This window comes from Aquarana catesbeiana, linkage group LG09, assembly GCF_042186555.1.
Source record: "Aquarana catesbeiana isolate 2022-GZ linkage group LG09, ASM4218655v1, whole genome shotgun sequence".
Taxonomy (NCBI): domain Eukaryota; kingdom Metazoa; phylum Chordata; class Amphibia; order Anura; family Ranidae; genus Aquarana; species Aquarana catesbeiana.
Window position 1 is genome coordinate 203092183 of NC_133332.1, and position 20543 is coordinate 203112725.

Genomic DNA, 20543 nt, shown 5'->3' on the forward strand with positions numbered 1-20543 from the left:
CATTATTACACAAATTTTATATACATACTCTTTTGCATGCGACACACTGTTTTTGGTGCAGGTGTGTCGCATTTTTAACTAATTTATAATGTAAATTCCCCCCCCCCCCCCCCCCCCCCCCCCCCCGTTTTTTTCCCTTTTTTTCCCTTTTTTTTGTTCCGCATATTATTCTATATGCTATGACTGTATATATGATGTCTCATGGCCACTGAATTTATTATTGAGAGTCGTTGACACATGGGATATCAATAATAGGATCATTTTATAATTTGATTTAATTTTATTTAACTTTATATGCGATAAACATTCTTATAATCATTTTCAATATTAGTAAGGCATTATAACCTATATTTGAGTACACATTGTTGTGCCTTTTAATTATTGTCATCGTTACCACTTCAATATTTTATTATCACCAGAACTATTTGATTCTTTGATATAAAATATACCCTATATAGATAATTTATTGATAATGTATAATGCATAACAATTTATTGAGAATTATCCCTTTTTATTGTTGTTTATGGTCTTGTAGATATTCCGTTGTCTGTATGTCTATGCTCCTCCTCTGTTTAGCTGGAGTAATTGTTGGTCTTCAATGCAGAGCTATTTAAGCCTCTATCCTTCCCGTCCTATCTACACTTTACAAAGGAGCGCGCATGCCCACTGGGAGCTTCGCGCATGTTCGGAAACGCGTCGTGTATTCCCGTCCATCTGAGCCATCCTGGTGACGTCATACGCCCACGAGCGCCTTGCTGGAACGCGGAAGTGCCGATCCAGCTCAGCAGCCTGCTACTCCGTGTGGAGGTCCGCGGCCTACTGCATATGGACTCACCCAGGATGTTCTCTTCACTGGAAGCTGCAATCTATTTACTTCTATGTAAGTGTGAATACGTGCTTCTTATCCTTTATTAAATACTTGCACTCAGATGCGCTTTCTTTTTGTTTCTTTATGGTTGTTATGGAGAGCTGACTTAGCGCAACAGGAAACTGCCCTTAGTGCTGTGTCCACCAAGATCTCCCTGGTCACCATATTCACCTATCATCACGGACCACCTATAGACTTTTCTATATATGCTTTCTAGCAACCAGTATCGGACTATTGTTGTGATTTATGCCATTGGACTCGAGCGCTGTTACATATATATATATGTTCACATTGAGAATGCCAATCAGCAGTGTTCAAACTCTAATCAAGAAGTGGAAAATGAGGGTGTCTGTTGAAACCAAACCACGGTCAGCTAGACCAACTAAAATTTCAGCCACAACTGCCAGGAAAATTTGTTCAGGATGCAAAGAAAAACCCACAAATAACTTCAGGAGACATACAGGACTCTCTAAAAATGTGGTGTGGCTGTTTTCAAGATGCACAATGAGGCACTTGAAGAAAGATGGGCTGCATGGTCGAGTCACCAGAAGAAAGCCATTACTACACAAATGCCACAAAGTATCCCGCTTACAATACGCCAAACAGCACAGAGACAAGCCTCAAACCTTCTGGCACAAAGTAATTTGGAGTGATTAGACCAAAATTGAGCTTTTTGGCCACAACCATAAATGGGGTCAACCAGGCCTATGATGAAGTGTACGGAGGTGGATCACTGATGTTTTGGGGCTGTGTGAGTTAAAAAAGCACAGGAAATTTGGTCAAAATTGATGGCAAGATGAAGCAGTATGTCAGGGATATGCAGTTAGCGGACCTCCAGCTGCTGCAAAACTACAAGTCCCATCATGCTCTGCCTCTGGGTGTCATGCTTGTGGCTGTCAGTCTTGCTATGCCTCATGGGACTTGTAGTTCTGGAGCTCCGCTAATTGCATATCCCTGCAGTATGTTATCAAAAAATACTGGAGGAACATTTGCATTCATCAGCCAGGCAGCTGCGCATGGGACGCACTTGGACATTCCAACATGACAATGATCCAAAACACAAGGCCAAGTCAACCTGTCATTGGCTACAGCAGAATAAAGTGAAGGTTCTGGAGTGGCCATCTCAGTCTCCTGACCTCAATATCATTGAGCCACTCTGGGGAGATCTCAGACGTGCAGTTCATGCAAGACAGCCCAAGAATTTACAGGAACTGGAGGCTTTTTGCCAAGAGGAATGGGCAGCTTTACCATCTGAGAAGATAAAGAGCCTCATCCACAAATACCACAAAAGCCTTCAAGCTGTCATTGATGTTAAAGGGGGCAATACACGGTATTAAGAACTAGTGTATGTAAACTTTTGATCAGGGTAATTTGGTAGTTTCTGTTATAATTTAAAAAGCACAGTTGATAATAAATGGCTTCAGCCAAACGCTTACCATGAGGGAAAGAAAAGTTTGTGTTATCATTCATATTCTCTGTAAATGGCCAAGTAATCATAAACTCTGCCAGGGTATGTAAACTTATGAGCACAACTGTATGTGGGGATCCTCTGTAGGCATGTGTCTTGTCAATCTGGATCTCCAGATGCCTGTGCATGCTTTTGGCTTATACACCAAGGTATATGCTGACGTACCAATAGTTCTCTTGTGAACACCAATGAGGATTGTAGACATGAAACTAAACTAAAAATGAAAATTTGCTCCAGGCTCCTTTTGACAGTGGGTAATAGTTTGTCATTGCCACTTGGGTTACTAATGTGAAGCAGGGTTGGAACATCAACATCTCTTCCTAAACAGAGTCCTTCCTTTTGGCTATGTGATCAATGCTTCAGCTTGTGTCACATGACAATCCAATGGAGGGAGTCCCGGCACTTTTTTCTAAAGTAATAAGAATTTTACAGCTGTGGGTAGCCTAACAGTTTCTTAGCTCTTAGTTAGCTGTAGAATATAGGTCTGTTTTTAATGGTCCCTCAGTGTTGTTCAGTGTAGTCTGAGGATATGAAGTATGTGGAGGTTCAAAGTTATGGTATAGAAAGTGCATTGATGCAATTCTGCTTCTTTTGATTCTGTTCTTTCAGCAGCAGGAGGTGACATTACTGCACTTGGTGTGACTTTTGTCAGGCTTATGTACCATGGCGACCGAGGAGAAGAAGCCAGAGACTGAAGCATCTAAAACACAATCCACTCCTTCATCCTCCACAAACCAGAGCAAGGTCTGTCAGTCTTGTGCTAACACAGTAATGTGCACCTGTCACCATGAAGCATGAAGTTTTGATATTTCCCTCAATGTGCTGTTTTATAGAAAGGAGTTTACCAAGTGTAGCTGTAACATACACAACCGAGCATACTTCTGATATCTCAAAAATTACTTGAATATCCATTTATTTAGTTGTAAGACATAATCCTTTATCTGTGCACATTTTGAGGGTAACCATTTCCACATACATCATGTAAGTGGGGAATTGCTTCCGCAGATTCTGTTGAGAAAGGGAGGTAGTAGCAGAGTACCTTGCAGTTTAATAAACGCATATACAGGCAGATGATAACATACTACATAAAGAGACATGGTCTTTGCGAAAAGTTTCTGTTTATCACTCTTGACTATAATGCTCAGAATTACAGTTTTCAGTTTGACAGTCAATCTGCAATCATTGGAGAATTTAATGCATTAACCAGTGTATTTTCAGACATTTATTGAAATATCAGCCTGACTAAAACTTTCACTTGCATGTGCTGCCTTCATTTGCTGTCAGTCAGAATTACAAGCTTTTGAGGATGTCATACTTTTTTTGTCACTGACCATAGAAAAATATACCAGTAAGGCAGTAACTCTCCTTCCTTCACGTTTGTTCCAGGTTTTGGGTTATTTAATAAAATCAGTGTAAGATGGTAGCCTCAAAACTTGTATGTTTAAAATGCAAAGTGGCAACGGTAGCGCCAGTATTATTGCAGGTATGCCTCAATGTAACCTTACACGTGAGATTATTGTAAACCTGTACAGCGCATTCTAGTCCATTTTTAGAGGATTTAGTGGCCTTGGGTTTATGTTTGTGTGTAAAAAAAAAAAAAAAAAAAAATATATATATATATATTTTGAAGGAGTGTGTTCTCTGTTCTTTGACAAGGTTGTGTGTACTAATAACTTGTTTTATCTTCATTTTAGCCAGCTCCAGTAAAACCTAATTATACTCTAAAGTTCACATTAGCTGGGCATACCAAGGCTGTGTCATCTGTCAAGTTCAGCCCCAACGGGGAGTGGCTGGCCAGCTCATGTAAGCACCTTTCATATTTATCATGAAAGCTCAATTGTACTGCAGTTTTTAAGGGTAGTGTTATTATGGAGAGCAGTAAGGTGATGATGGGTAACAGTTAAGTGATTTCAATTTAAGACTTTATTTGATGTGCCCTATACTTGTCCCTGGAAGCCTGAAACTTTCACATTCTTTTAAGCACTTAGTTTGTTTTAGTCATACTGGATTCCATTTTTTTCCAGCTCTCTGAAAACATTGGCCTGTAGGCCGGAGCAAAGAATTCTCCCCACTGAACAAACCTCCTAGGCTTTTAGGCCAGATTTGATCAGCATTAGGTAATTAAAGCGAAGGTCCGCTGAAAAAAAATTAAAAGCCAGCAGCTACAAATACTGCAGCTGCTGACTTTTAATATATGGAAACTTACCTGTCCAGGGAGCCCGCGATGTCGGCAGCCGAAGCGGATCCGTCCTTCGGGTCTCGGCTGCTGCCGCCGCCATCCTCGATAAGGGAATAAGGAAGTGAAGCCGTGCGGCTTCACTTCCTGGTTCCCTACTGCGCATGCGCGAGTCGCGCTGCACGTCCTCTCTGGTCCCTGCTGTGTTCTGTGTCTCACAGAATACAGCGGTGGAGTAGAGTGTAGGCGCAGAAAGTGGCATAGGTCACCGCGAGCGCCGCGGTGATCTATGCCAGGAAGTGGGAGCAAATACCTGTATTAGACAGGTATCTGCTCCCTCCTCCCCCTGAAAGGTGCCAAATGTGACACCGTAGGGGGGGGAGGAATCAAAAAAGTGGAAGTTCCGTTTTTGGGTGGAATTCCACTTTAAATAGAACCTGTCAGATCATAACGGTGTGCAAACTAACACCCTGAAGGCGCATAAGTACACTTTTTGTCATAGATACATTTCTGTTAGGCTGGGAAGCCGCATGATACAGATGGCTTGACTTTTGCACTGACTTTCAGCTAATCCCCACTGCTGCTATTCAATTTAGATTCTCAATTACAAGTATAGTAGAATTACAAGGTATTTGTATTATGTCCAGGATTTGGAGGATCCCCAGGCACACAGGGGACAGTGTTAGAACTAATGTACTTTTTAAGCATATTTGTTACATTTGTAGTTCACTTATAACTTAGCATGTTAATTTTAAACTTCTTTTGGGGCACATTTCTGTATCTCAGACCTAGTGGAACCTGCGTTAAACATGTTTTTCTCCCCTTATTTCTCACACACATGCTAATATAAGAATTCTTTAAAAAGAAGACTTGTTTTTGTACAAAATCCATATTTCTATGACATGGTCTGTGTCCTTTTTGTATTTAAGTTTTTCTGTTTCTTTTAGCGGCCGACAAACTAATCAAAATATGGGGTGCATACGATGGCAAATTTGAGAAGACTATTTCTGGTCATAAGCTGGTAAGTGTTACTTCTCCCCACCTCCATTTTGTGCTGTTTTTTTGTAGCTTTTCATAAGTCTGGCGTGACCCATTCTCTAGGGAACCTTGCCTCATGCAAATGGTAATTTTAAATCTGTTTAGTGCAGTAATTCCTGACAGGTCACAAATTATAAGGTCACCTCCTCCCAAGGGACCACCTAGCTTGTGAGTAAATTACAGTTATATTCTCAGGTTATTGTCTTTTTGTGGTTATTTCAGGGTATATCAGATGTTGCCTGGTCTTCAGATTCCAATCTCCTGGTGTCTGCTTCAGATGACAAAACTTTAAAAATCTGGGATGTCAGCTCGGTGAGTTCCTTTTTTAAAGTAGATGTAAGCCATAAGTGAAAGTTTAATTTGCTAAAGCACTATGTTTAAATAACGATTTGTCTTTTTTTTTTTCTTTTTATAAAAGGTTTATTGGCAGTTTTCACAAAATACAGCCCTAATAAGGCCTTATGTACACAAGCGGCTCCTAAATTGACGACTTCATAAAAGCCTAGGTGTCAATGTACACATAGGCTTTGTAGCAGAGTTTAGAAGGTTCAACCTCCCTTTCCTCAACGCGGAAGAATGGCATTCAGGATAGGAACATTTTGACCCCCGGCCACGGGAAAACATGAAACCATGGTGATTTTTGCTTCGTTTTGCGGTTTCCTGCGGCCTCGGTAAATGACAGCCAAGTGTACATGAAGCCTAAGCAATTCAAACAATTGCCATTTTTCTTTAATCCAGAGTTTTATTTGTTTCGAAATGGACATAAGTAACCACATCAATACCGACAAAGACATGCACCTATGTTGTACACATTCATTCAAAGGAATACTTAAGTGAAGGGACTTCATTAACAGAACCAAATCGCATGCAGTATTTAATTTTCCCAAATACCGCATGTGATCCTGAAAATAGCAATTCACTATTGCTTTATGCGGTATTTGCTCAGTAAATACTACATAAAACAGGAGTGAAAGTCAATTCACAAAAAGGGGGGATTGCATGCGGTAAATAAGTAGTGGTCCGGGCATGTGATTATTTAAGAAACCAGCATCCTTGCAATGTTAGGGTTGTCAGTACGCTGCCCCTATAGTCTGGAGAGAAGGTAGAAAATAAATGACATTAAGGGCTGTTTCACACCACAAAAACGCACTCCAGATCTGTTCCGGATGTGTTTCTGCATGCGCGGTTTTGACGAGTTCCATTGTGTTTTTGATACGTTTCTGGATGCATTTCAGATGCTTTTCTTTTTTTCCAGTATACTGGGGTCTGGTGCTATTTTTGATGCGTGGTAGTGCATTTAGGTGTGTTTTTGATGCGTTCCAGCACAGTCCAGTGCCAGAAAAATGCAGCATATTCTACGTTATTTTTTTTTTTAATTATATATAAATATATTTATTTTGTTCTGGATCTGACTGTACTGATGTGAACTGTGCAATTGGAAACCATATAACCTACTTTCCATGCGTTTTTGATTCAGAAAAAAAGGTCTCTAGACTGCATGTGGTGGGACTTGGCCCTAAAAGCATACAAGAAATTTGAGCAAGCACGTAGAGAGCTAAATGATTAACTACTAGGGCCAAAAAGTCCCTGTGGTAGGCATAACTTCGTTTTTATTCTTACATGGAGGGATAAACGGGACACTTATTTTTTTTTTTGTTCACAAAAAAAATACTATTTGATTCAAAGCCACACATTCATGCCCTACCAAAACTTTAAACTCAAAGATAGTACTTTCCCTCAAAACTCAACAAATTTCCTAAGAGTTCTTTTCTTATCATAGCAAACTTCATTGAAGATCTTCTGCTGGTACCCAACCTTCTCTCAGGAACTTTTTGGAAATTGTCAAACTTTCAACTCTTTCTGCACACCAAATAGAAATTATGCTAAAACCATTAATTTGTGATGAGATCTATAGTCATTCTGAAATTGCATACAGTGCCTTGCAAAAGTATTCATCCCCCCTCTTTTTTTTTTGTGTTTGAAATTAACATGGATTGGTTGAGGATTTGCATGATTTAATTTACAGAACGTGCCCACAACTTTGAAGATGATTTTTTTTTTTTTTTTTAATCGCGAAGCAAACAACAAATAGGACAAAATAACAAAGTCAATGTGCAGAACTTTTCACCCCCCCCCCCCCCCCCCCCCCCCACCAAAGTCAATATTTTGTAGAGCCAACTTTTTGTGACTATCACAGCTCCAAGTCACTTTGGATAGGTCTGTATGAGCTCGCCACATCTTACCACTGGGATTTTTGCCCATTCCTGCTTGCAAAACTTCTCCAGCTCCTTCAAGTTGGCTGTCATGCGCTTGTGAACAGCAATCTTAAAGTCTGACTACAGATTTTCTTTTGGATTGAGGTCTGAGCTTTGACTAGGCTATTCCAACACATTTACATGTTTCCCCTTAAACCACTCAAGTGTTGCTTTAGCAGTGTGTTTGGGGTCATTGTCCTGCTGAAAGGTTAACCTCCATCCTATCCTCAAATGACACAGAATGGTACAGGTTTTGCTCAAGAATATCCTTGTATTTAGCACCCTCCATCTTTCCCTCAACTCTGACCAGTTTCCCAGTCCCGACTGCTGAAAAACATCCCCACAGCATGATGCACAGATACTCCAGTCTCTGCTGTAGAACTCTGCAGCTCCCCCAGGGTTACCTTGGGTCTCTGTGCTGCCTCTCTGATTAATGCCCTCCTCGCCTGGTCCTTGAGTTTTGGTGTGTGGCCGTCTCTTGGCAGGTTTGCTGTTGTGCCATGTTCTTTCCATTTGGTTATGATAGATTTGATGGTGCTCCTAGGGATCATGAAAGATTTGGATATTTTTTTATAACCTAACCCTGACTTGTGTGTTTGTTTAGTGGTACCTCTTGCTTAGGTGTTGCAGCCTCTGGGGCCTTTCAAAAAGGTGTGTATATGTAATGACAGATCATGTGACACTTAGATTGCACACAGGTGAACATCATTTCACCAATTATGTGACTTCTGAAGGTAATTGGTTGCACCAGAGATTTTTATGGACCTCATAACAAAGGGGTGAATACATATGCACATGCGAATTATCAATTTTTTATTTCTGAAAAATAGTTTTATGCATCTATTTTTCTAATTTACCAACTTAGACTATTGTGTTCTGATCCATCACATATACTTCAGATTAGAAAAACATTTAACCACTTTGCATCCAGGCCATTTCTGACACTTCGCTCCTACATGTCAAAAATCATCATTTCTTAGCTATAAAATTAGATGGAACCCCCAAACATTATATATGTTTTTTTTTAGCAGAGACCCTAGAGAATACAATGGCAGTCATTGCAACTTTTTATCTTGCACGGTATTTGCGCAGCAATTTTTCAAACGCGTTTTTTTTTTGAAAAAAAAAAAACAGTTTCATGCTTTAAAAAAAAACAAAACAGCAAAGTTAGCCAAATTTTTTTGCATTGTGTGAAAGATGAAGTTACGCCGAGTAAATAGATACCTAACATGTCACGCTTCAAAATTGCAAACGCTCGTGGAATGGCGCCAAACTTTGGTACTTAAAAATCCCCATAGGCGACGCTTTAACATTTTTTACTGGTTACATGTTTTGAGTTACAGAGGAGGTCTAGGGCCAAAATTATTGCTCTCGCTCTAACAATCGCGGCGATACCTCACATGTGTGGTTTGAACACCGTTTTCATATGTGGGCGGGACTTACGTATGCGTTCGCTTCTGCGTGCGAGCTCACGGGGACAGGGGCGCTTTAAAATTTTTTTTTTTTTTTTTTTATTGTTAATTTTACTTAAAAATTTTTATTTTTACACTTTAAAAAAATTTTTTTTTTTTTTGATCACTTTTATTCCTATTACAAGGAATGTAAACATCCCTTGTAATAGGAATATGACACGATCAGTCCTCTTTACAGTGCGATATGGGGTCAATAAGACCCCACATCTCACCTCTAGGCTGGGAAGCCTAAAATCAAAAAAAAAAATAAAACGATCGCCGCTTCACAGCCGAAGCGGCGCCGTTTTTTTGAATGCAGAGGCCGGGCGTGACGTCATAACATCGCGCCCCGGCCTCAGAACGATCATAGAGACTCCGGCGACCATCTGGTCCGCCGGAAATCTCTATGGTGAACATCCGGCGCCGGCGGATCCGCTATCCAACTCACCGATCGCTGAGGTGAGTCGGTAGTAGCACCGGAGGGCGGCGGGGGGGGGGGACATCCCCTCCCGCCGCCCGTAAGAACGATCAAGCGGCGGAACAGCCGCTATAATCGTTCTTATGGTGTACGGAATCGCCGGCTGAAGCCTCAGACATCATTCAGATATAAGCCCTGAAAGTCGAGGACGTCATATGACGTCCTCCGGATGTCAAGCGGTTAACTAAAGGCTGTAATATAACAAAATAGGTAAAAAGCCAAGGGGGTGAATACTTTTGCAAGGCACTGTAAATCCCTGGAACCTGATGGGACTTCATAACGGGTAATATGTTGAGTGCCCCCACAGCAAGCAGCTTTCTGTGGGGGCATCTGAGCTGAGCCACAGCTCCCTGTGTCCATTCAGACACGGAGCTGCAGCCCAGCCCCTCTCGTTTTCCTCGCTCTCCTCTTTGGCTGACTGACTTTGACATCAGAGGGAGCCAGTGGACATCACTGGACAGAGATGGGGATCAAGCAAATATGAGGGGGGCTGCTGCGCACACAAGGATTTTTATCTTCATGCATAGAGTGCATGAAGATATAAAAACCTTCTGACTTTCAAACTCCTTTTAAAGTAAAAGTAGGCCAGTATTGTGAATTATATTTAAATTCATATCAATGCAAAAAAAAGGTCAAAGCCTTTACTACTACCTTTTAATATAAAAGATTTATATCCCCATTTCCCTCCACCCTTCATATAGCTACATGTCTGACTCCCAGTTAAAATACACTGTATATCCTACTTCTGGAGATTTATATATTATGCAGTATCTCAAAATGAGTACACCCCTCATATTTTTGTAAATATTTTATCTTTTCATGTGACAACACTGAAGAAATGACACTTTGCTACAATGTAAAGTAGTGAGTGTACAGCTTGTATAACAGTGTAAATTTGCTGTCCCCTCAAAATAACTCAACAGACAGCCATTAATGTCTAAACAGCTGGCAACAAACGTGAGTACACCCCTGAGTGAAACCCCTAAGTGTTTACATCAGCATCTCCCCGTTCTTCCTCCCGGTGAGGCGATCGCGGGTATCCCCGCGGCGATCGAGTCCGCGGGACCCGCGGCCCGACTCAAGGAGATTGCCGCGGGGGCACGCCGGCGGCGTGCGCGCGCCTGCTGGCCGCCTCTTAAAGGGCAACGTACAGGTAGTATATCTGCGTGAGGCGGTCAGCAAGTGATGGATCGACAGCCAGTCGATTATGAAAATCGTTTTCAACGATTTTCATAATCGATTTTTCGGCCAGCCGATTAGTTGGCCTGCCATACAGAAGACAATATTTGTGTACATATCAAGAAATACAGTGCAGCACACATACAGCTCAGTACACTGTCCACACATGTCAGTAAGTGCCTGAGAACATGTGAATGTGTGAGGAGCAATGCCTCATGGAACATGTAGTCCTGGGCAGGAAGTGAGTGGGTGTAAAGGCAAAAGTTTTTTTACCTTGTTATAAGGGCACTCTATACTATAATTTGTAGCTTGCTATTGGGGCAGTCTGAAGGCAGGAGGAGCCAGAAGCATCGGTGAGGAACCCCAGAAGAGAAGAATCTGGGCTGCTCTGTGCAAAACCATTACACAGAGCAGGTAAGTATAACATGTTTGTTTTAAAAAAAAATACTTTAAAGACTCTGTGCAGGGAGGATCAACATCTGAACCCAGAGAAGGTGGAGGCTGATAGACTGGAGGTAATAGAAGGCATTACAATTACATTTAAATTAATCTTTTACATGGAAGCAAGCCACATTACATGCAGGCAGGGCACATTACAAGGAGGCAGAAACATTACAGAGGGCAGGGATCATTACACGCGCCCCGGTGTGAAAGGGGTCCAAATTTAAAAAAAAAATGTGATCTCCTAGTCTGATATTTACCAGATTCAACCTCCAATATTATATACAGTATATCTCTTCTGTCTGTTATTAGAGTGGATTAGAGATTTTTCTCCCTAAACATATAGTTGGTTATTTATATTTACCACTGCATAGAGAGTTTTAAGAATACATTTTTTTTTTTTTAACTTTACATATTAAATTATACAATTTGTGGGGTGTTTTTTTTTGTTTTGTTTTTTCACCCGCCTCCTGAGGATTGACTTCAAGTTCTCATTGGAATTAAGGTTTGGGGAGTTCCCTGTCCACGGACCCAAAATTTCCATGTTGTGTTTCCCAAGCTACCTTTTTATCACTTTTGCCTTATGGCAAGGTGCTCCATAATGCAGGAAAAGGCATCGTTCCTTACCAAACTGTTCTTGGATGGTTGGAAGAAGTTGCTCTTGGAGCATGTTTTTGTACCATTCATGGCTGTGTTCTTAGACAGAATTGTGAGTGAGCCCACTCCCTTGGCTGAGAAGCAACCCCACACATGCTTTACTGTTGTCATGACACAGGACTGATGGTAGCGCTCATCTTTTCTTCTCCAGACAAGTTTTTTTTCGGATGCCCCAAACAATCCTCAGCAGTCTAATCCCTGTACCTTTTTGCAGAATATCAGTCTGTCCCTGATTGTTTTAGGGAGAGAAGCTTCTTTGCTGCCCTTCTTGATACATCTTCCAAAAGTCTTCACTTCACTGTACGTGCACTCACACCTGCCTGCTGCCATTCCTGAGTAAGCTCTGCACTGGTGGTTCCCCGATCCCGCAGCTGAATCTACTGTAGGGGACAACCCTCACGCTTGGTGGACTTTATTGGGCGCCTTGCAGCATTCTTCACAAATGCAGTAGAAATTTTTTTTTGTGTTATTAAGTTCATTTTCATGGCAAAGAAGGACTTTGCAATTCATTTGGTCACTCTTCATAACATTCTGCAGTATATGCAAATTGCCATCATGATACCTGAGGCAGCAGACTTTGTGAAAATGTAATATTTGTGTCATTCTCAACATTTGGCCACAGCTGTGTCTCTTCTGTTCTTCTCAGAGTGAATTACATATTTTATTTCCTAACCATATAGCTGTTTTTTGTTTTTTTTTTTGTTTTTTTATTTACCACTGCACATACTGTAGATATTCAAGATTTTGTTTTTAAACTTTACATGCATTATACACACACTTATCTTTGGGAGGACACTTCATTGAGCTAATCTATTTGATATTCTATGGTTTTTACCAACATTGTATTGGGTGGCGTGTGTGAGCTGTAATGTCCAGATTGCATTTTCTGTTCAAAAGGCTTTATTGAAGGCTGAGAGATTGCAGGCATATCAGGTGACACAGCAGCTTTTATAGCACTGAGGAACACTGACCAAAGATCAGTAGCGTTGTAAGTGATCACTCTGAGGACCCTCCCACATTCTGGGCATGGAGAGAAGGCTGGAGCACCAGCTGCACCAGGTCAGAGGTGCAGGGTATTTTCTTCTGATTGAAATTCTGATGAATTTCTAGATACACTGAGCTATTTTTATGTGGGGGACACCTAGAAATCAACAAAGCTACAAGTCTGAAGTTTGGCTTGAAGTTTATCTAAACCCAAGCACAAAATAAATTGCAACTTAACAGCTTTATGATGTAGGAGCTTCATTAGTTTTAACTTTCCATGCTAGGAATATTTTCAGCAAGTACAAAAAATATTTTTTGATTTTCAGTAGAATTGCAGTGTTGCTGTCACTTTAAAGAAAACACAAAGCACTGTACCTTGTGTAAAACTACTAGTTACATCAATCCACCTTGTGCTTGGGATAAACCAAGACAGATTTGTTCAAAGTCGAGCCTGCGTGACATCCATGGCTCCCTCTAAAGATACAGTGGACAAAAATGTGTAGACAGGAAGTGTGTGTTTGATTGGTTGGGTTTTTTTTTTTTTTAAATATTGTCTAGGACAGGGATCCTCAGCGGCCCTCCAACTGTTGCAGAACTACACATCCCATGAGGCATTGTAAAACTCTGACATTCACAGACATGACTAGGCATGATGGGAATTGTAGTTTCTGAACACCTGGAGGGCCGCAGTCTGAAGACCCCTGGTCTAGGAAAAAGGCCTGAAGATAAAAACAAAACTAATGCAGCTACTTAATCTAAGAACTGGTATGCTGTACTATATTTCTATTTTCAGGCTTGAGATGAGCTTTAAATAGTGTTTGATTTAAATAAAGTATCAAATAGCTGTTGATACAAATATGTAATATTTACAATGCTGTTTTTTTAAGTGGAGCTGCACTGCATCTGAACCCCCCCCCATCTATCGGTCTCCTTGCTTTTATGTTGCTAATAAATATCTTTGAAAAACACCCGCTAGCATTTTTGGCCATAGCCATCTTGAGTAGTACAGACAGGAGTGTGTGCTTAGCTAAGAAAAATCCCTCTCCAGCCCTACTGAAGACTACTGGGATGTATGACATCATTTGTGTGAGCCTGGAAACCTGGAAGTAAAAAGGGGGAGAGGGGGGAGTTTAAAATGAGTGTGATATACCTTTACTAATGCTAGCAGCATAAGGATTAAAAATAGTCCACGTTTGCAAGAGTGAACTTCTGCTTTAAATTTACATATCCTGGCAACCTTTTTTTAAAGGGGTTGTGATGGCTCTATTTGTGTGTGTTTTTTTTTTTTTTTATAATCATGTTTTATACCTACCTGCTCTGTTCTGTTCTTGCGCAAAGCACTACTGTTCTGGGTTCCCCTCTGCTGGCGCTCCTGGCTTTCCCTTTTCTCTGTCTGCCACCGTAGAAAGATACTTCCTATGGGTGCGCACATGTGGGCTTGCTCTTGAGCTAGTCTGTGGCACACTGGAAACCTTGTTTGTTTCCAGTGCTGGCTAGAAAGGGAGCACCTTGTTATGGGCAATACAAACTTCATTATGCTGTCTTTATGCATGGGTACTTGTACAAAGAAAGTTATCTAATTTTCATATAATAAATGTAATTGGTGCGCTTTCCACAATGTGCTATATGATCATCCAACAGTCTTGTTAAACAATATGACTACAAACTATGTGTTAAGTGCATATGAAACACCACTAGTGTCTTTCAGTGCCAACATATATTATCAAATGTCCTCAATGTCACTATCATTATAGCATTTGTATGCACTTAACACATAGTTTGAATTTGAATTTATATTGTTTATCAATCCTGTTGCATATCTAGCACATTGTGGAGTGCGGCACCAATTAGTTTTTATATACGTTATTGTTCAAATGTTTGAGTGTGTGAAAGGTGTGAGCGGTTCACAATACATACACATGCAGGCACGCAGGATTTAATATATAATTTTACCTAATTTCATGCGCTGGAGATTGCTCCACGAAAGCTTACACCTCTGTTAGGAATTTATCAACAAAAAATTCTATTTATTTGAGGGATATTCATAAGCTTTTTAACCTCCTGGAATAACTTTTTTTTTCTCTTGACAGGGAAAATGTCTGAAGACCCTAAAGGGCCACAGCAACTATGTCTTCTGCTGTAATTTCAACCCACAGTCCAACCTCATTGTGTCTGGTTCTGTAAGTATAATTTTTCAAAGTCTAGAAGGTACAGTACAAGCCAGTCAGGATAAAAATATCACTTTTGAAAATGACTCGGACACACCCTGCCTGGTAACTGGCTGTAACTTTCATTTTTGCATTTATTTTTCACCTAGCTTCCCTGCAAGCTAAATCCCTCTGGTTGATAGTATCATCGTCAAAACAGCCATGAATCTTAAGCATGCAGCCAATGTGTTCCCTGGTTCCAGCTCCAACATGTTTGTAAGCCCCAAGTTGCCCAGGCATTTTTTTCATATACTTTTATATTGACGTAAATGTATACATTTGGAGAGGTACATTGTTTTTTTGAGGACATACTATAGTATTAACATTTACACTACATATAAATACAAACAACATGTTAAGTCTTTTGAGGAAAAAAATACTTAACATTGTAAACATAGTTTGAACTTTAGTCATAGCAAATTTTGTGCATGGTTGTTAACAGTAGTTTAGGAGAAATGAATGGGTAGGAAGTGTTTGTCCAGTACACTCCTAGGGGGACTATCTATGAAATAAATTCACTTTGGAAATGTCTCCATGTTCATGCAAACAAATGATACCCATAATGTTTGTAACCTGTAATAGTTTCCTTTCATTCCCTAATGTTCGTAAAACCAAGGAAATGGGAAGAGTAAATCCCATACACTAAAGAGGACTTTTAAGAATGAGGTTGTCACTGAGTTGAGCACAGAAACCGAATTGCTTAAGTCATTTTTATTGTACAAATCTCCATAAAAACATCATAAACAATAATTGGTAGAAATGTCAACAACATATGGCATATTGCCGGTATTGATATTTGTTCCTAGCATAAGCTTGTCAATAGTGTCAGATCTAAAGACTCAGTCTGGCAGACATTGGATCACACCCTGAACTGAATGGGAGGCGCATAATATGCGTTTCCTGTATTTGCCTCGTATCCACGCCGCTGCTGGAACAGTGGATAGGACACTCAATGTGGATGGGGGGGGCATAGTTATTTTGGTGTTTTTTATTTTTTTATTTTTTTTATTCAATCTGATGATGGGGGGGAATACTAATGTATGGGCTGCATAAGTACTTTGTATTTCACTTAGAAGGTCCTTATGAAGCTGCTTACCATGTAAATTTTTGTTGTTATTCATTACAATTTATCCTTTAAAAAAACAAAACAAACACATATTCAAACTAATTTAAGGCTTTCATGTCCAACAGTGTTTAGTAAGATGCAAATGTTGGTACTCCCAGATCAGCCCCTTTTAACCACTTAAAGACCGGGCCTCGCTTTTGATCAGTTAAAATCTGTTTTTTTGCTAGAAAATCACTTGGAAAAAAAAAAAGAGATAGATAGATATATTGTGTGTGTGTGTATATATCGAGCGGGCGCAATTTTGAAGCGTGAAATGTTGGTTATCAATTTACTCGGCGTAACGAATATAAATATATATATATATATATATATATATATATTTTTTTTTTTCAAGCACCCTAGAGAATAAAATGGGGGTCGTTGCAATACTTTGTCACACCGTATTTGCACAGCAGTCTCACGTGCAATTTTTTTGGAGAAAATACTTTTTTGAATTTAAAAAAAGACCACATGATGTTGGCCCAATTTTTTTGTTTTGTTACGTCGTGTAAATTGATAACCAACATTTCATGCTCCAAAATTGCGCCCGCTCGTGGAATGGCGACAAACTTAAACCCTTAAAGATTTCTATAGGCAACGTTTAAAAATTTCTACAGGTTACCAGTTTTGAGTTAGCGGAGGTCTAGTGCTAGAATTATTACTCTCGCTCTAACCATCACAGCGATACCTCACTTGTGGTTTGAACACCGTTTTTGGATGCGGGCACGACTTGCGTATGCGTTCGCTTGTACACGCAAGCTCGACTGGGCGCTTTCAAATTTTTTTTTTTTTTTTTTTTTTTTTTTTAACAATGTCTTTTTGAAAAAAAAAAAAATTGGGTCACTTTTATTTCTATTACAAGGAATGTAAACATCTCTTGTAATAGAAAAAAAGCATGACAGGACCTCTTTAATGTGAGGTTTGGGATCAAAAAGGCACTAAAATGCAATTTAAAAAAGTCATTTTTCTTTTACCAAAAAAAGTCCTCTTTAAGAGCATTGGGCGTAAGTGACGTTTTGACTTCCACCATCCAATACTATGGAGTCAAGCAGGGGCCATCTTTCCCTCACTCGGCATCCAGCCTGTGAAGCGGCAGAGACTACCTGAGGTGAGGGAGGGGGGCCCCTCTCCAGCCCCCGATGAAAGCGATCCCTTGACAAATCCTCTGCTGAGACCACTTTTTTATCTGAAAGCCTACTGCCCGCTGAAAAAGAGGATACTGGGGTTATGGCAGCTAGCTACTGCCATAATAATGGTATTCCTCTTCAAACAGCCACCTTATAATGACGGTGGGCGGTCAGCAAGTTCTTAAATATGCATGTGTTAACAGACAATATTCAATTAACACATTTTATCTTGATCGTACAGGACACAGACTGAGTACAGTGTTCATAGACCCTGAGCTATTGTTTTGTAACTTAAGCTTTTGAGAACATGTTCTTTAGTCAACTCCTCTATAACCCTACTCCAATCTGTGAGTCCTTCGTTTATGCTAGTGTTCTAAGGTGGTGGACCTCCTACTCCCTTTTTATGGATAAATCACTCTTGTCTTAAGAGGTATGGGACACACACACACACACACACACACACACACACACACACACACACACACACACACACACACACAACACTGACCTAGGTGGATGCAGCATTGGTCCCCTGCCATCTCTAGGACCGAGAACGGAGCAATCAAACATCCCTGATAGCTCAGCTCTTTATCTTCAGGCAGCAGGGAGCTGGTAACTGTCAGTCCCCTGCTCTCTGATCTGCTTCTCCAGCACTCACTGGAGTACTGGGCTGTGGAGGGGGTGGAAGCGGCTGGCTCAGGCTCTTGGTGGCTCACTGAGAGCCTGAGCTAGCTGCTGGTCCAGGCATATGTGGGTGGATCCCAACCATATGGTCAGGATTTTTTCAGAGCCTAGACTGGCTCTGTGTTGCCAGCTGACTGTGGGCATTGGCCTTCTGTCAGTTAAAAATGGGTCACCGGAGTGTAGAATGAACTGCACTCCTGTGATTCATAGAAGTACCGGCTAAAAAAGCTTAGGCTATACTTCTCATTTTAAGTAGTTTTGATATTTTATCTTCTGATCCTTCAGTCCAACTCATCATCGTCTTCAAATACAACAACTGAAGTACTGCATCCAGATTAACTGCAACCTCAGTGTGTAGTTAGCCTTAGGATGCTATACAGGTCCAGAGCTGTGGTCCATTCCTGTAGAACCCAGACCCTGAAGAGCTCTCTAGGGTTTTTGCCCACCATACCAGGTAAAGCCCAGCATCTCTGACCAGTACTGCAAAAACTCAGACTATGTTTTGAATGCATTCGCTTTACAGTGTAAAATTTTCATACTTCACACTAAAACTCAACCACATAGAGTAAAGTCCCATGTGGTGCATCACACCATTGGTTTCAAACTTTACTTTACCCCCCCCCCAAATATTCCAAGAAATTTCCAGAATATGTGGACATTGTTAAAAGTATGTGTGGGGTTTTTATAATTTTACCTTTTTCTGTTTTCATGCTAATAAGTGTAATGAACAGTGCAGGCAGTGCTACATTTTTCAAGGGCAACAGAGGGAGCAGAGAGCTGCATGTAACTGCTGAGCCTCAGGGAGGGCCGTGTTGGTGTAATGCAAATCAAGACTTTAGTCTGGCGTAATTTATTTTCTTTTGTTTTTGTTTAGTTTGACGAGAGTGTCCGAATATGGGATGTCAAGACGGGGAAGTGCCTGAAGACGTTGCCTGCCCATTCTGACCCTGTCTCTGCTGTAAGATGTTCTGCTGATGTTTTTTCATGAGCCGTTTTCTAAAAATATATTCACATAGCTGGATTTCGGAGGGATCCAGAAAGCTCATGCTTCTCAGTCGTCTTCTACATGTCCTGAATTCAGACATACTGGAGGGTTCAAGACAATGCTGAAACTAGTGGCATTAAGCTATTTAAGTTATTCTTTAGTTTGGTGAGAGCTGTACACTTTATCCCAGATGGATTGTGTTTTTTTTTTTTTTTTTGGCAGATAATGTGCAGGGAATCAAATCAAGCGAGTTTACACCCAAGAACAAAAATGTTAAATATTACGGCTTACCAGTCTTTTAGATGTAGCGACTTCATTTTTTTTTTTAATCGTTTTTCATCTGGTTATTCTACCAGCAGCACACTTCTGCTTTAGTGGCAATGTATACACCGCTCCTAAAGCACCTCAAAGAAGCTGCTTGCAGGATTTTTTTTTTTTTTACGTCCTGCCATCGCACCCTCAGGCTTTCACATTGGAGTGACAGGAGAGGCACCTATAGCGCCTGTAAAGCGCCTCAGTGTGAAAGGGGTCTAAGGCTTAAACTGTTACTTAACCTACAACAGTAAAATCGGTCTGTATATACAGCATAGCATGGTTGTTATACTTACTGTGGAACTTGAGGGGGTTAATCCTCTGCATGGTGTAAAAAGGCGGTTTTATCCTGTATGCACAGATCCTCCCCCTCCTGAACTGTCTATCTGGGGAAGCCCAGCTAACACAGGCAGGATAGCCAACCTGCACACGCACAGTTGTGTCTTAAGCTGGAGAGAACATTAACTTGTTCTCAGAGTTAGCCAGGTCACATATTGACATCACATGTGGGCGTGTATACAGGCTGTAGTGGATATCTCCTCCTACCTGAACTCTCAGCACTGGAGAAACTGCAGTTTATCATGTAACCGTGGTACACAGATCATCCAAAAAGGTATATAATGGCAGTATTTTAATGTAAAAAGATTTCTAAGCTGTGGGCACTGGGGGGGGGGTGAACTATTTTCATATTACTGGGTTTACAACACTTTAAAGAGGAGTTTCAGTCTTTTTTGTGTTTTATTAATAGTCAGCAGCTACAAAAACTGTAGCTGCTGACTTTTAATAAACACAGACCAGTCCCAGGATCCAGCGATGTGCGCACCTGAACCGTCTCTTCTCTCCCAGGTGCCGGCATCTCTACTGAGGGCACCTGGGCACCGCGCTGCACCTCCTTAATGGTCCTGAAAGTCTTCTGGGAACCTGTGATGTGTCCAGGAGAACTTCTGCTTGGATCACCTAGGCCAGTGATGACGAACCTTGGCACCCCAGATGTTTTGGAACTACATTTCAAATGATGCTCATTTACTCTGTAGTGTAGTTGAGCATCATGGGAAATGTAGTTCCAAAACATCTGGGGTGCCAAGGTTCGCCATCACTGACCTAGGCTGTCAAAACTAAGGTAACCCC

General features: G+C 40.8%; 1 protein-coding gene across 5 annotated transcripts in view; it reads left to right on the plus strand.

Annotated features, from left to right (window-relative positions):
- The window catches only part of WDR5 (WD repeat domain 5), an 81971-nt gene that overhangs the window by 29881 nt on the left and 31547 nt on the right, over nt 1-20543 (plus strand). For 3 of the 5 annotated variants that reach the window (XM_073599588.1, XM_073599589.1, XM_073599586.1), the window contains 6 exons: nt 2946-3080; nt 4031-4139; nt 5460-5533; nt 5773-5862; nt 15086-15175; nt 18993-19076. In XM_073599588.1, coding sequence (XP_073455689.1) covers nt 3000-3080; nt 4031-4139; nt 5460-5533; nt 5773-5862; nt 15086-15175; nt 18993-19076 — 528 coding nt within the window. In that variant the 5' untranslated portion in view covers nt 2946-2999. The remainder of the gene's footprint in view (nt 1-2945; nt 3081-4030; nt 4140-5459; nt 5534-5772; nt 5863-15085; nt 15176-18992; nt 19077-20543) is intronic. The other 2 variants (XM_073599590.1, XM_073599587.1) reach the window with 1 other exon arrangement.